Source organism: Anguilla rostrata, chromosome 16, assembly GCF_018555375.3.
Source record: "Anguilla rostrata isolate EN2019 chromosome 16, ASM1855537v3, whole genome shotgun sequence".
NCBI classification, from domain to species: domain Eukaryota; kingdom Metazoa; phylum Chordata; class Actinopteri; order Anguilliformes; family Anguillidae; genus Anguilla; species Anguilla rostrata.
In genome coordinates, this window is record NC_057948.1 from 11435516 (window position 1) to 11453113 (window position 17598).

General features: G+C 51.9%; 1 protein-coding gene across 1 annotated transcript in view; it reads right to left on the reverse strand.

Annotated features, from left to right (window-relative positions):
• Positions 1-17598, reverse strand: part of LOC135242625 (A-kinase anchor protein 13-like) — a 76363-nt gene that overhangs the window by 30967 nt on the left and 27798 nt on the right. The window contains exons 5-9 of the mRNA XM_064313775.1: positions 13803-13986; positions 10886-11078; positions 8051-10267; positions 7044-7863; positions 4462-4541 (exon numbers count right to left, since the gene is read on the reverse strand). Coding sequence (XP_064169845.1) covers positions 4462-4541; positions 7044-7863; positions 8051-10267; positions 10886-11078; positions 13803-13986 — 3494 coding nt within the window. The remainder of the gene's footprint in view (positions 1-4461; positions 4542-7043; positions 7864-8050; positions 10268-10885; positions 11079-13802; positions 13987-17598) is intronic.

Here is a 17598-nt window from a genome sequence, read left to right on the forward strand (position 1 = left end):
GCCGGGTCCAGCAGTGTGTGCACACACCAAGCCTGTCAGCAAGGAGGAGTCTGGAGAGGGACTGATCCCACAGAATAATCTGCACTCTCCACACAAACTAACAAGAGAGTGGAAAAATCACACACACACTCATACATACACACATATACACATGCATTCATACACGCACACACATATATTCTCACATACACACATATTCTCACGTACTCATACACACACACACACACACACACACACACACATTTGCATACACACCACTTCCCCCTACACAACCACAGCCACACAGACACAAACATACACACAAATACATGCACACCCTGCTCCCCCTCACATACACATATACACATATTCACACACACACACACACACACACACACACACACACACACACACACCACACACAACAACACACACACTAGCACACTCCCCACACACATACACAAACAGACCCAACATACACAAATGCAAACATGCACACACACACACACACACACACACACACACACACACACACACACACACACACACACACACACACACACTCATACCTTTAGCAGAAGCACGTCCACGGCTCCGCGCTCCTTCGCGCTCAGCGTGTACTTGCGTTTGTGTCTTTCATACATCTCTCCTTCAGAAAAACCAAAGCCTGCAGGATTCCAGCATGAAGTCCTCTCTCCCTCTTTTTCTCCCTCTCTCTTTCTCACGGTTCAGGAAACTAGATGCTCTTTTTCAGTCTTTCACATCTGGGCAGAGAACTAGTTCCCTCCAAGTCCCTCTCCCACACTCGCTCTCTTAATTCCCACCCCCTTTTTCTCTTTCACTCTTTCCTTCTGCCTCTTTTGGCCCATCCCATCACTGCTCCCCAGCCTCTCTCTCTCTCCCTCACTCTCCTCCCTTCCTCTTTGAGCCGAGCTCCGTTGGCTCAGACAGACAGCACAGCCCTGTGAGTGACAGGTCTTCAGTAGTACACCGGTGAGTGACAGAGCAAACTGAATTAGCTCTTAACATTCCACACAGCCTATCAGAGCTCAGTAAGGACAACAAAGCAACCAATCCTAGACCGGGACACTGCCACATTCTTGAGTCCATATTTTTATTCAGTTAATTCAAGGAGTATGTTTCAATCAGCTTCAAAAGTACTGCAGGTACTGCATGAGCAGTGTAGGTGTAATGCGGTGTGGGAAGTATACAGGCACGTAACTTTGATACCTAGCTTCTGAAACTGATGATTAAAGTCCCCAATCCACAGTAGGTGGTCCATAACGCAGCCGTAGTGGTTTACATGAAACAGTGAACATTTACCAGTTGACGGTAAAGTCCCTAGCCACAGAGTGTCATCTTAAGGGTCAAGCTGAAACCCCCCGCCCCCTTAATGTATATCCCACACACTGGCACCAGGCCAAACCACTACTGCTCACAGCACCTGTACAACACGGCGTCAATGAAGCACGTCATCCTGTTTGCTCGCATTCGTCCAGCAATCAAGGCCAGCTGATATGGACCAATGGAAATGGGATTTCAGAGCGGAAAGCAGCCCCCCCCCCCCCCCCCCCCCCCCCCAACATCTGCTAGAAAACATCAACCGACGAAAACAGCTGGAACCACGGAAACCGTTTCCAACCCTCGAAAGAAGGGGATGGGGAAGAGGGGAAGGGCCGTTCCCACCGCCTCAGACGAAGGCACCGAACCCTCCAAACCCGCAGAGCGCGGAAGAAACCGGAAAACCGGATTACAAGCCGAGCCGCCACGGCTCGTTACGGGAGAGGGGAAGAACCCGAGCGCGCTGGCGCCCTGACCGAGAGCGCCGCTTTCCGAGGAAATCACCCAGCGCCAAGCAGCTGGTGTTTACGGAGCGAGCCCGCTGCCCTTAACCGCAATCCAAAATGGACGCCGTCGGCGGGCAGGGAGCTTGCCGTGAGGTTGCGTCAGAAAGAGGGTCAGAAGTGATGTCGGAGACCGCAGCTTCCCGCCCTTCAGGAGTCAGAGCTGCAGACCAGACGCAAAACAACACCGTCCCAGCGACAATTTCATTTTCTTCCCACGTTATTACACAGAGCTCAAACGTAACAGGGCGTTCCCGACGTGTGCGCTGGTCTTCAAACAGCCAGCCGCCGCCTCATGCCAAGGTTCACGCTTGCCACTTACAGGCGCACGTAACTCAGGTGCAGAGCGTGAGCCAATGGAAGGGCATTGAGCTGGTGGAATAAACCAATCAGAAGCACATGCTGAGCTTACGTGAAGAGAAATGGACCGATAAAATACTTACATAAACAACTAAGCAAAACAAATGCTATGATACTGGATGTCAGCCAGCCAGGATGTTACACATGCTTTTTTTTAAACCTGAGAGTTGTTTTCCCGCCGATTCCTGTCAGCCATTTTGGGACCGTGTTTATTGTGTATGTAACACATCAGCACTGTCGCCATGTATTCGGCAGCCAATGAAGTTACTTTCAAGTGAATATTATCCACACAGAACAGCTCTCCTGTTTAGAAACAGAACAGCATACTATAAATCAAAATGAAGTTTCATTATTTTCCTGTTCATTAATTTTAAAAAGTATCTTTATCTTGTGGTTGAATGAACGCATTGAATGAACACTGAAAAAAAAGGAATTGCTCAAGGCCTTTAAAAATGATTATTAATTATTATGATAATGTAATTAAATAAAAGCATTTAAAAACTTATTCCAGATACACACATAGAATTTTCTAAACTTGACTGGTTGGCTAAACCTGCAGAGCACAAGCAATTGATCACACACACACACACACACACACACACACAATTCTGACACATTTAAATAGACAAACAGAGAGGGAGACCAAGAGAGAGGGAGACTAGTTTCACACTGGCCAGTCAACACTAAACACAACACTAAAAATAGCACATCTATAAACTGTTAAACCATAAGCACCCACAAGGGGGCATTTGAGTGAGACAGAACTGTCCGCCCTCACAAACTACTGCTGCTGCTTCGAGGGACCAGAGGACGTGTTTCTTTTTTATGTCTTCTTCTAAACTGAGCACTCTCCTTCTCCGTTCAGCTGGCGTGTAGCTACAGGCAGCACTCTAACACATTCATTACTCTGCTTTTACTCAGGGCTTGCAGCCGGTGCACAAAACGAGCACCGCGACCACACAGAAGCACTCTCCTCTTTTACCCATGCACCCTAAGTCAAAAATATGTCCTTAATAATAAAACAACCTTTGATTTCACAGTATCTGTTGCTTTAGTCCTCAGTTATTACCCTGATTACCACAGAGTAAAACGCCCAAAGCGCCTACGCTGCGCCGGACCTGGGAGAGACTACCGAAGATCGCGGCGGCTTTTGAGAGCCGCCGCCGCGGGGACGATCGGGCCAAGCCAAACGCGCGGCGGTATCTGCGTCTGTCCGCCGATAAACAGGCGCGCGGCAGAATTCGACAGGAAGTCCTGCCCTCTGCACTCGATGGACGCGATACGAGGCGGTTCACCGCGGGGACAAGCGAGGCCCGTAAACAAAAAACGGGGCCGTCGTATCGCCACGGGCCGGAAATCACACCCGAGCGTCCGGGAGCACGGCGCCAGCCGCGAGCGAACCGAGCCCAAGGTCCGGCTCGGCTCCCGCAAGGTCACGGGCTCAAATCCAGGACGAAGACGCTGAAGTCCCGCCCTCCGTTTCTCGGCATTAAAAAGGAGACGGGCCGCGGGCGACGGCCCCCCCGGTCGCGCACAGGATATCCTGTTCGGGAGGAGAGCTCGGCTCGCACAGCGAGACGGCCGAAGCCACAGGAATCGGGAGGAGCGCCGAGCCACCTGACCCGGCCTCGGCTTCCCCCTCGGCCTGGAGATGACACAGGCCTCCCTGGCTCCTCCCCTTCCTCCGGCAGGACATCCGCCGCCCAGCACGGCCAGCTATCATCAGCTTAATTTCAGCCCTGCCCGGATTCTCTCAACGTTCCTACGAACCTAAAACCTCACCATAGATATTCTAACCCGCTCATAAGCTGCCGTGTGATAAGAAGCAGCAGAGGTCACTTCCTGTGGACGAGAGCACGCGCAAATCTGCAAATCTCCCCCTAACCGATAGCGGCGGCCGTGGCAACGAGCACCGACGCGCGTACGACCGGGTACCCCAAATTGGAGAGAAAAGGAGAAAAAGCATTTTTAAAACCTTATTTTTAAATACCAAAAAAAGCCCAGACACCGACACGCTCACAGGATGAACTTTCACAAGATTTCTCCAGTGCCATTTTCCCCAAGAGAGCCACTTAATTGGGAGGCATTTGTTATTTTCCCTGTGGGGATTGCTGTGAATCTGCAGTAATGAAGAGCTTGCATCATCAACTGGAGGAGGAGGGAACTGTAGGCCCGTGGGGTGTAGTTCAGAATGGCCAATCTCCATTTCACTATCAGTATAAAACATTAGACCTGTCACTTTCGACGTTTGCGTCAGAATTTCTAACCGAGGACTCACCTCTTCGTCTCCTTCGTCTGTCGCAGCAGCTGAGGACGGCCCTCCTCGACTGTCTTCCTGGCTCACCATGGAAACATCCTCTGTACCGAGAAACAGAAGGGGCTACTGAGAGAGAAGCAGGAAACAGAAACTTATCTAAATCTAACTATGTAACTGGGCTGACTCATTATATCTCTTTCCCACTGTAGAGCTGAGCCAGGCTGGCTCATTATACCTCTTTCCAACTGTAGAGCTGAACCAGGCTGGATCATTATACCCCTTTCCCACTGTAAAGCTGAACCAGGCTGGCTCATTATACCCCTTTCCCACTGTAGAGCTGAACCAGGCTGGCTCATTATACCCCTTTCCCACTGTAGAGCTGAACCAGGCTGGCTCCTTTTCCACTGTACAGCTGAGCCAGGCTGGATCATTATACCCCTTACCACTGTAGAGCTGAGCCAGGCTGGTCATTAACCCCTTTCCACTGTAGAGCATGAGCCAGGCGGCTCATTATCACCCATTCCCACTGTAAGAGCTGAACAGGCTGGCTCATTATACCCCTTTACCACTGTAGAGCTGAGCCAGGCTGGCTCATTATACCTCTTTCTCACTGTAGAGCTGAACCAGTCTGGCTCATTATACCCCTTTACCACTAGAGCTGAACCAGGCTGGCTCATTATACCCCTTTCCCACTGTAGAGCTGAACCAGGCTGGCTCATTATACCCCTTTCCCAATGTAGAGCTGGAACCAGGCTGGCTCATTATACCCCTTTCCCACTGTAGAGCTGAACCAGGCTGGCTCATTATACCCCTTTCCCAATGTAGAGCTGGAACCAGGCTGGCTCATTATACTCCTTTCCCACTGTAGAGCTGAACCAGGCTGGCTCATTATACCCCTTTCCCACTGTAGAGCTGAACCAGGCTGGCTCATTATACCCCTTTCCCACTGTAGAGCTGAACCAGGCTGGCTCCTTTTCCACTGTACAGCTGAGCCAGGCTGGATCATTATACCCCTTTCCCACTGTAGAGCTGGAACAGACCTGGGTCAAACACGTATTTGTTTTGGATTCAATAACTTTTCTACGCTTTACTCATCTTGTCTGGTGTATTGAAATACTCTCAAAAAGTGCAAACCCCGCCTTCTGGTCATATTGGCAGACTCAATTACACCAGGCAAGATCAACAGAGCGCAGAAAAGTATTTGAATCCAAAACAAACACGTATCTGGCCCAGGTCTCAGCTGGAACCAGGCTTGGCTTAAAGAATGCAGAGAAGGAAGTCATCATTTTAGTGGCAGCACTCAGAGTGGTACCCTGCACCTAAAGCTCTGTTATAGGACTCAGTGCGGTGTTCTGTGCAAACAGTTTGGATACAGGCAATGCAGTGGAAAAGCAACAGGGCTATAATGTACTGGGTTCCATCTTCGACTAGCCCTCAGTAGATAAACATCCAAAATATTCACCCTGAACTCTAAAAACTGCAACTTACGTCAACAGCCCGGCAAGCAAAGCAATCTTTTTATAGCAAATAAAGGAACAGAGAACAATGGCTCAGCCAATCGCGGAGCTGCAGAGAGGAGCGATATTTAAAGCGCAGGCCTAGAGCAGCTATTTGAGAGGGCTTACGCACAATAAGAGGAGGACAGACAGAAAGGGCGGAGCCCCTGGCCGCGCGCCAAATAGCCAACGCATCTCCCAGCCCAAACAAAACCCCAGGATGCATCTGTGCGGACGATGACCTGTCGGGGCCCGTCCACGTTCCCGCCCCACGTGAGATCACCCCGTCGCTAGGACACTGCACACTGCAAACAGCGATGGGCCAGACCGCGGGGCGTTACACTTTGCCCCCCCCCCATTAACAGGACTTAAACAAATAACTCTTTCCAGAAAGCTCCGGGGCCCACCCGGTGAGATCACCACTCTTAAAACTCTCGCTTTCAGCTGTTTTTCGGGGCGGCCCGATACGCCACGCGGCGCAGAACGGGAGTCACGTGATCTCGGTCACGTGACCGGGCTCTCGGTGTTGACGAGGCGTGTCCTTTTTGCGTAACGGACGCGCACGCGCCCCCGGCGTTGTCTGACGGTTGGGTAACAGCACAACGCTTCCCAAAACAAGGTCCTTATCTCCTGGCGTTCCGCGGCCGTGTGGCGTATCAACTGATCTTATCTGGGAGGGACAAGATTGCGCCCAGCGGCTTTTTATCAGCTCGGCCTAATCCAGAAGGAATGTAGCGGATCTTATCTAATGCCACGAGCTATGAAGACACAGCCTTGCAATAAACAACAAACAAACGACACATTTTACCCACAAATAACTATCAGCCAACAATATCAGACAACACTCCAACCAGTTAATACACACACACATATATATATATATATATATATATATATATATATATGAGAACTAAAATATGATACATATTGCACTTTTTATCTAATAGCTTTAACAGGCACATATTATCCATTATAGCATATATCCAGGAATATGTTACTGTGGCAATTCAAGTTCAACACCTTGATGAAGAATTATAATGGCAGTGTCTCGCCTAGAATTTGAAGAATGCAATATTAAGGCTATGAGAGCAGAATGTGACAGCCTACCTGTTGCTGGCATGGCGTTCGTCTCTACAGACGTCTTGCTCTTCCTCTCCTCTATATCCTCACACTCCTCCCCCCTCAGCTCCAGGGTGGGGTCAAGGGATGGACCGTGATGCTCTGCAGCGTCGGCACAGTCTGGGTTAGGGTTCTCAGGAGATGCTTCAGGAGCAGTGGGGTCGTGGGACGTGGCCTGGGGTGTGGCGTTTTTGTTGTCCACAGGTTCCAGCTCCTCCTCGGGCTCACAGTCCATTGTGACCGTGGGGTCCCTTGTAGGCTCCCCCCCGTCTGTGGGAGAGCTCATGGTTCCAGAGCTCACGTCGTTCAAACAAACAACTACTGGCTCAAAGGTTGCTGTGGTCTCATGCTCATGTGTGTCCACCTCTCTCTCAGATGTAGTCATCTCTGTGCAACCGTCTGAGTGGACATCACTTCCAGCCGTAGCGGTCTGTGCGACCTCTGACCCCAGTGCGATCGCCTCTGTGCAGCTGTCTGAGTGAACATCACTTCCACCTGCAACTGTCTCGATGACCTCTGACCCCAATGTGGCCTCCTCTTTCTGGCCATATAAGCGGACATCACTTCCACCTGCAACTGTCTCCATGACCTCTGACCCCAATGTGGTCTCCTCTTTCTGGCCATCTGGGTGAACATCATTTCCACCTGTAACTGTCTCGATGACCTCTGACCCCAATGCGGTCTCCTCTTTCTGACTGTCAGAGTCACTTCCACTTATGACTGTCTCCGTGACCTCTGACCCAAGTGCAGTTTGTTCTTTCTGACTGTCGGAGTGAACATCAATTTCACCTGTAACTGTCTCTGTGACCTCTGACCCCAGTGTCTCTCTTGACCGTCAGACGACATCACTTCCCTAATGTCTCCCGACCTCTGCCAAGCGTTGTCTTTCTGCGTCGAGCAGACATCACTTCCCTGTACGTCTCCATACCTTGATCCGTGATCTCTCTGCAGCTGTCTGAGTGGACATCATTTCCCACTCTAACTATCTGCATGACCTCTGACCCCAGCGTGGTCTCTTCTTTCTGACTGTCAGAGTGGACATCACTTTCACCCGTCACAGCATCCGTAACCTCTGACCCCAGAGTGGTATCCTCTATCTGGTCATCTGAGCAGACATCATTTCCACCAGTAACTGTCTCCATGACCTTTGATCCCAGCATGATTTTGTCAATCTGGCTAGCTGACTGGACAACACTTCCTCCGGTGTCAATCTCTATGACCTCTGACCCCACTGTGGTCTCCTCTGAGCAGGTGATTAAGTGGACATTTTTCCCATCTGTAACTTCTTCAATGACCTCTGACCCCAGTGTGGTCTCATCTATCTGGGGGCCTGAGTGAGCATTAATTCCCTCTGTGTCTATCTCCATGACCTCTGACCCTAGCTCAGCTTCCTGATTCTCCTGATTGGGTCCAGACCCCGTGCAGTGACCCCCTGCAGAGGGCTCGTGCTTCAATGTCTCTGCTGTGCCCTGATTGGATAGAATCTGTGGGTGGGGCTCTTCACTCAGTGATGTCACAGCTTTCTCATCACTTCTCTCTTCCTCTCTCCAAACATCAATGTCTGCATTGACCCCACTTAAGGTGCAATGAGTGCCCAGAGATGAGAGGGTCCCATCATTGGCCAATAGCGTTCCCTTGTCTTCCTCTTCAGGGGGTTTCTCTTCCTGTTTAGATGTTGTCTTCCTGGAGTCCTCAGGTAGGTGAAATGCTTCAGCCATGGAGCCAGAGTGCACATTGGCCGCCTCTGCATTTACATCGCAGGCTCCGCCCTCTTCCTCCTGGCTCCCCTTTTCAACACCAGTTTCTGTGGCTGAAGAACAGGAAGTGATGTCACGCTCAGGCAGTGGGAGTTGCTGGCATTTTGTGTGTTCTATGGTCTGTACCATGTCATCTGCAGGTTTCTCCTCTTTGATAGTGAGCTCTGGTAGAGACAGTGGATTATGCACCGGTGTGGTATCTCCTGCTGCTGCGTGAGGCTCCGCTCTCTCTGACTGGCCGAGGTATTCCACTGAACTCCCCTTCAGAGGATCTGATTGGCCGAGGCATTCTTCCATTCTTTCTCTCTGCATATCTGATTGGTCGAGGTATTTCTCTGTAAGCTCTGACTGCCCAAGATGTTCCTCACTTCTCTCCATCCGTATATCTGATAGGTCGAAGCAGTCCTTGGCTCTCTCCATCTGTGCGCCTGACTGGCTGATGCTTCCTCCAGCAGTCTCGGACTGTGCTGGCTCGCCCTTTGCTCCAGATGGTGATTCAGCGCTGCTGTTATCTCCCTCGCTGTGATTTCCTGTCTCTGTCCGAGCGCTGCCGGGGGCCGGCTCTCGCACGGGGCCCGCAGCCTGCCCGGGGCCCCCCCCTGCATCTCCACCCCTCTCTGTCCCCCTCTCTCCCTCTCCCTCTGTCCCTCCATCCCCCGCAGCTGTTTCCTTGCTTTGTTGCCAGCCCTCGCTCTCCGATTTCGGTTCCTCCTCGCCTGTCGCTGGGGGTGCAGGTTCGGGGGCCCGATCTCCGGCGACTCCCGCCTCGCACCGGCCCCCGGCGTCCCCCAAAAGAGCCGCGCCAAGGGGAGAGTGCGGGTCCTCCGTCTCTCCGTCCTCCTCCCCCCTGGAGCTCCCTCCTCCACCCAAGCTTTCGTCTTCAGCGGTCCTCCCACTCCCTCCCTCTTCCTCCCTCTCGGTCGCCTCCTCCCCTTCGCTGTACCACTCCGATTCGGGGTGCTCCTGAGACTGCGCGAGCCCCATGTCTGTCTCCGAGGGGTCCCCGCTGGGCTCTGAGCTCTGCCGCCGAGTGCTGCCTCCCGTCTGTCCCCCCTCGCCCCCCTCTCCTCTCTCTCTCTCTTGCTCTGCGCGGCTCTCTCCTTCCTGCCCAAGCGTGTCAGACTCTCCCCGCGACGCGTCGCAGCCGGCGAGAGAGCAGCAGCGCTGTTCCTCCGTCCGACTCCTCTGAGCGACTCCGCGGCGCTCTGCCTCCCCCGTGCCACAGCCGGCCGCCGGCCCCGCCCCCCCTTCCTCTCCCGCTCCGCAACCTCCTCCTCGGCGTCCCCCCGCCCCTCCGTTGCCGCGGGCGCGGGGCGGGACCGGCGGGGGCTCCCCGCGGGTCTCGTGTCCGGCGCGCGCCGCGAGAGGGGTCCCCCGCCCCGTTCCCGGCGGCGACCTCGGCCCGGCCCGGCCCGAACGGGACCCGCCCGTCTCCGTCTCCGGCTCGGGGCTTCCCTAAAAGAGAGAAGAGGCGTTACCCTCCCCAGCATCTGCCATTACTCATACTCAGAAAGGATTAGCAGCGCTCTTAGGCAACACGCTCTCTCTCGGCTATCTGATCTCGCTAGACAGAGCTGGAGCAGGCAGCCTCTTTCAACACAAACACACTGCGAGCTCTGAGCCTGTTAGCGTTTTAACGTCAGCTCTGCGGGTGCTGATTAGCCGAAGTGCACCGCGACTCAGTAAAACACATTTAGAGACACGTAGCACTGCATATCTCACTAAACTCCTTCCCCTGCTGCTACGCTTAAAATAATAAAAGCAATAACGTATTTTATTCACATGGAGCTTTTCAATAAGTGCTTCACAGCAAGAGCGCAACAGAGAAACCACATTAATATGCAAGAGTTGTACATTTAATAAGAAGGTAAAACATCTTGTACGATAATAAGCAAGTAGCAAAAGGCATTAAAGTAAATTAAAGTGAATTAAAAGGAAAGAAGGGTATAATGGTTCTATAACGAGGCTGCCCTGATGATGCGTTCGTTCTCGGAACCCAAAAATCCGAGGGTCCGATTTGCTGATGGAACCGGCCACCGTCGTTAAGGCAAAGGGAGAGCTCACGCGCGTTACCTGTCTCTGCATGCGACAGCCAATCAGACGGCGCAGCTCCTCCACTTCCTCCTGCAGGCTGGGCGGCGGCCGGCCGGGCGCCGTGGGAACGGTCAGGGTGTAGGTGTCGAGTCTGGGGTGGTGTCGCGCCACGCGGTCCCCCGAGCGCATCTCCCAGGGCTCGTCGGAGCTGGCCATCGGCCCGCCGTCCTCCCTGACCGACACACAACCAATCAGAGCGCGCCCAGTCACATGACACGGATCACAATCTGGCTCCACATGAACAATGTGAGAGAAGGTAGTGCTACTCTTATGAATCACTATTTGGCACCAGAAGAAAGTTATGATAAGCTAATGTTGCTTTTATGGATCACTATTTGGCACCAGAAGAAAGTTATGATAAGCTAATGTCGCTTTTATGGATCACTATTTGGCACCAGAAGAAAGTTATGATAAGCTAATGTCGCTTTTATGGATCACTATTTGGCACCAGAAGAAAGTTATGATAAGCTAATGTCGCTTTTATGGATCACTATTTGGCACCAGGATAACACAATGATAAAAGATTTTTTTTTCTCCTATGGATGACTATCTTGCACCATGAGACAGTACGATACATGTAATGTTGCTTTCAGTATTTGGCTCCAAGGCACTTGCTCATGTTCTTCCATTACTCTGTAAAGCCTCTTTGTGACAGTACTCTGTAAAAAGTGCTACACAAATTAAACTAATTTGACTTGATATTAACCACTATTTAACAAGTATTGAGCACTGAGATATAAGGTAAGCATGCTCATGTGGATCATTATTTGCCAAGTAGTGACATAATAACAGGGATTACTATTTGGCAAGGAGTGAGCACTGTGAGGTAATCCTTCTCTTCAGGTTACCTTTCTGGCACCAGGAGAAGCCTGGGATACAAAGTAATCTTCTTCACATGAATCTCCGCCTGGTGCCACGTGACCACTATGATAGAGGGTAATTCTGCCCTCATAGATCACTATTTGGCACCATGCCAGAACTATAATACTATAATACAAGGAAATGCTGCTCTTACCGTTACAAAGAGCAAGTTTCACTTTTAAGAACCATGAAACCACTGTGTGAAGGGTGACATAAGAAGGTGCCATCAGAAAGTGAGATAAAAAAGCACGCTCAGGCTTTAATGTTCTCCTGCTGACAGTCAGCTGACTCTGTGTTTATTATAGGTATGGGGGCATGCCCCCGCCAAGGCGTAACTTGGCGGGATGGCATACCTGCCATCCCAATACCTGCCCCTCCACAATCCAAACTCACTGAGCCTCTCTCTCTACTGCTCACTTCCGTGAAACCCAGCTTGACAACATAATCATACAGTCATAGTCAAAATATCCTCCATGTTCCACATGCGAGAATGACGTCCCTAAGGTATAAGGAATCAAAGGGAGAAGAAGACATGAAAGCTCGGGCGACTGAAGCCTTCGAATGGGCGTGGAGCTCCAGGCAGAGGGATTGTTTTTCTCGTCGACAAAGAGAGGAACTGGCTCCCCCTGAATCAGCCACGATGATGTCACCGGGGGGGGGCACTTTACGGGAAGCGGTTCTGAATGAAGAACCGGCGAGATTAAAATCTGTGAATGAATTAACTGACGGACGAAACATGACCAGTCTTTAAGACCCGGGTGCGAGGAAGCGAGACCCCGTTCCAGCTGCCCCACAGGCCAGAGACCGGTCAATTACCCAGAACAACGGGCTTCAGACCCGACCGCGTCCATAGCAACCTGCTGACATCACTCGCGAAGAACTGAAAGGGCACAGGAACGAGACAAAGGGAAGGTTGAATAATATTGAAACCTGAGTCGCTGCACGTCACTTCCCGGCCAGTGGCACCCAGTGAGTTCCGCCGTGGTGGCGGTACAGTGACTAACACGGTTTGGACTAACAAAGTATGGTCTTGAGGAAAAAACACATACTGCTAAATACCAAAGGCCTCCATAACAAAAGCAGACAATGGGATTTCTCACATATCAAAGAGAACATGGATGTGCCCCCCCCCTCCCCATCCCCCCGCCACCACCTGTTAATCTCACACTGTGAAGGTAAACAGCCCTCACGGGGCAAGCTAATCCCCCAGCTCCGCCCATATCGCACAAACACAACGCCCGCGGGCGATGAAACCACCACCCCCCCCGCGCACGCACTGTTCTGGGAGCAGACGGGACGGTGTGCCAGCCTAACCGGCTCTAAGAGAGCAGGCCGGCAGGGCACCTGCTCAAACGGCCGTGACCTCCTCGCCGCGCGCTAAGTCCCCTTACGCCCGTCTCCTGGCGCCCGCCGGCCTTAAGCCCCGCCGATGGCATCAGAGGTGAAGCCGTCGCCCGGAGCAACAGGCCTTACGCAACCCGCCCAGCTTCAGCCTGTAATCACTGCCAGAGCTCACATGGGAATGGGGGAGGAGGGGGCGGAGCAGAGGGGAGGGAAAGGGCAGGGCTGTAGGGGAAGGGGGGGGGAGGGCCAGTAGGGAGGGAGGGGGTGGGGCTGTAGGGAGGGGTGGGGCAGTTGCAGATGGAGGGACATTAGAGGGTTGGTCAGGGTAGAGGGGTAGGGCAGTAAGGAACAGTGAGGCAATAGAGTGGTGAGGCAGTTGCAAATGACAGGACAGTAGCGGGAGCTAGAATAGTAGGGAGTAGTGTAGGGAGTTTGAATGATAAGAACTACAATGTCATCACTGAGCACCAAATTCACAATTTGGAGCTAAACTATGAGCAGCAGAAGAACAGTCCACTACAGTGAGAAAGCATGTAATTGGTCTGCTTAGCGTGGCACCTGGGTCTCTGGAACCAATCACATCTCGTGTCACAGACTGCAGCTCAGGAATCTGTGTTCAAAACAGACCAGGTCACACCTGCAAGCGCGCCGCTGAATGGGACGAGCAGAGCCAGCAGGGGGCGATACGTACTGCGAGAGGATCTGCTGGAGCTGGCTGTGGCCTCTCTGCTCTGCCACGCCGGCCGGGGTGGCCCCCTGTTTATTGGGGAGCCCCAGCGCCTCCCGGCCCCCCGGCTGCTTCAGCAGGAACACGGCCACGCGGCGGAGACCGCGGCGAGCCACAAAGTGCAGCAGCGTCTCCTGAGGGGCCGGATCTGAGAGAGAGAGAGGGGGGGGAGAGAGAGGGGGGGGGAGAGAGAGGGCGGAGAGAGAGAGAGAGGGGGGCAGAGAGAGAGAGAAAGACAGACAGATGGAGATAGAGTGGGAGAGAGAGAGAGAGAGTGAGACAGACAGAGTGGGAGAGAGAGAGTGAGACAGACAGAGAGAGAGAGAGAGAGAGGGAGAGAGAGAGAGAGAGAGGGGGGGGAGAGAGAGAGAGGGGGAGGGAGAGAGAGAGAGGGGGGAGAGAGAGAGAGAGAGAGAGAGGGAGAGAGAGAGGGGGAGGGAGAGAGAGAGAGAGAGAGAGAGAGAGAGAGGGTCAGACTGGATCAGCACATACACACCTAAATGAATCTGTTACCTAACATGCTCTCCCACACTCTCCTCTCAAACACGCACACAAACATACACGCACATGTCCTCGCAAACACTACCACACCTGACTTACACACTAGGATACAAACACACCCACTTGCACTTACACACGTCCCCACAAAAGCCCAGCACACAGCAGTGACCTCTCACACCCTGTAAGAGCATTGGCCAATTAGGGCAAAGACAAAGTCTGTCACAACACAGGAGCATTCTGGGAGCAATCTGAGTGCGGTCTGCACTACAGCCAAACATGTTTGCCAACCGAGCCACAGGATTCCAACATGGAGGCGATATCGTCTTTCCCTTCTGATCCTGGTGAATATGTGAACGAACGCAAAATCAACAACTGCTAATTTAATAAAACGTACACCTGTCGGAAGATTTGTTGCACGCAGCTGTACTGGAGTGTGACTTCATACCCACAAAAAATTGTGTGTTACTTAGTTTTTTAAGTTTTTTTTAAAGTTTTTAAAAGTTTCCTAATAAATAAAATGCATAATTTAAAAATTTAACAGATACCATGACACCAGATTTGACAGCAGAAGTCGATTTTATATACCCAAATAGATTTAATCGTGGAAAATTTAAGTGTCAAAAAACAGGAAATTGTATGTTTTAAAAAAAAAACCCAGTGCTGTCTCATTTCAGCACAGCATACAGTCGCATTCTCAAACATTGAACAAAAATTTTAATGACACGGTGCTTGCAAAGAATCATTCTCTTGACTGCCAGGAAGTTTCCTTTGCAGAGAAAGAAAAAAGTCTTGCTGTTTGTGTCGGAACAGTGGCTCGTTTCCATGCCGACGCACACCCTACGCGGCTCAACGCCAAAAAGCTCTCGACAGAAATGATGCGCTGCGGTCGCGGGGCCACTTCCTGTGCGGCGGCCAGGCGCTCTGAGGCGGGAGCCCACGCACGACACGAACGCCAGGCCGTGGCTAACGAACGCAGGCGCGCCCGCTCTCCACGCTTCTCTGCGGTCCTGCCGCGGGCGTCGGACGCGGCAGGCCGGCAGGAAGCCCTCTCCGACACGCTGGCACTGCGTACGACGGGGGGGGAGAGGCGCTCGGCCCGGGAACAGCTGCGGTGGCTTCCGGGCGGCTGGCTGAGCGCAGGCTAATTTACATTAGCATTTACATCTCAGGCCTTCAGCAGGAAGGCTCACATGGCCCGTGTCCTTCATGCAGACAGACCATCTCTACAGCCGCGTGTTTACACAAGCGATTCAGCACGGTTTAGGTTATCCAGGCTCAAGGTCACAACAGCAGCGTCGCAGCTGCCAATCGAACCCGCAGCTTTGGAGCCGACAGCCCAGTTCCCTAATCGTCAGGCTACACTGCCACCTGCTGGGAGTGTAGGCCGGGCCCTACAGGTGCTCGTTCGAGCCTCAGCCTGGGCTGTGTCATTTCGCAACTGGGAGTCTGCAGCCACGGGACACATCGGCCTCGTCCAATCAGGATTGTCCGGGCGGGGCCGAGGTCACATGTTTGAGCCTTTGGGCTGGGTCCCATCAGCACTGACACACAAGCAGAACTTTTAAGGCTGTTAAAACGAGAGGCCATTAACCTGGGAGGGGTGCAAACTCAGCAGGGCGGCTAACCTGGGAGGGCTAGCATTTATCCGGGGTCAAACGGCTTGCGTGGGGAAAGGCTAGGACAGCGCGGCCAGGCTAAGGGCAGGCTGGAGCGAAACAGACTCACTGGGGACATCACAGCTCCACAGGAGCCGTAGGAGCACAGCCATATCCAAACAGCACAGTGCTTCTCTCAGGACAAATACCAAGCGCCAAACCAAAATGCATTCCATTCACGGAGGTCAAATAAGTTACTAGAGTTTAGTCATTTCCTTCTAATGCATACACACATCTACTTTAACAGATCTCCAACATTTACATTTAATTATTATTTATTATTATTAATTAATTATTAACATTTCCTTTTGAGTGAACATCTCTGATTTTGAGTGAACACGTATTCAGGTTCAGGGGTCCCCAGGGAGATCTATGCTCACAAGGGGGGGGGGGGGGGGTCAGGCGATGCTGTAACTGAGCAGGTAACACCTGCACGGCTGCGTAGGGAAGGCGGAGGCACTCAGGGATAAACGGTGACCTCATTTGTGGGTTACACCTCCAGATAGGAATGTCATTTCTGTGCACTCACATCCTAATAAACCGCCAGACTGCAGGCTGAGTCCCGTCTCCTTGTTCGCCCGAGCTCCGGGGGGGGGGGGGGGGGGAATTGGCAATCACAGTAAAACGCTACTCGCTTCATAGTATATGATTTCAGGTCATTCGGCGCAAGTGCATCGCAGTAGAGTCCCAGTTTATTGTCTCACTGTCTACACTGTAGTTTATGCGAGCCATCTGAGGATGGCCCATTGTGGGCGGATGAATAGACGCTTTGAGAAAGTCCAATAAAACCCAAGTACAGAGTAAATCCCACAATGAGTTTTCATTAGACGCTGACGGGCCAGATGCAGTTTCCCAATTTTTTTTCGGAGTTTCTGAAATTCTTTCATTATGACTGAAGAGAGAAAATGACCATTTAGTCTCAGACTATTTGTGTCAATCGTTGTGAAACACAACCTTTTGACCTGACCACGGTACATCGCATAAAGATCCACCATCAACCTTTCAAAGGGGTTATATTCCACAAACAGGTCACTTGGAGCCAGAAAGAGATCATTTTTGTGAGAAAATTTGTTTCAGAATATCTGAACCAAACTCATGACACAAAGACAGATCACATAAAGACCCAGACATGTTGGAGACCCAGCATCATGACAAAAAGTGGAGATTTATGCAGGGAGAGGGGGGAGAAAACATTCAAGGTCAAGAAAAACAGGCATCTGTCTGTGTCATTCTGTCTGAATTCTCTGCCTATAAGTTTCCCTCCCTCTCTCTCTCTCTCTCTTTCTCTCTCTCTCTGTCTCTCTCTGTCACACACACACACACACACTCACAAACTCACTCTCACACACACACTCACAAACACACAAACTCACACACACACACACACACTCACTCTCTCACAAACACACACGCACACACACACACACACACACACACACTCACAAACACACAAACTCACACTCTCTCACACACACACACACACACACACACTCACTCTCTCACAAACACACACACGCACAAACACACACACACACACACACACGCACAAACACACACACGCACACACACACACACACACAGAGCCCAGCCTGGTCTCCCTCCCT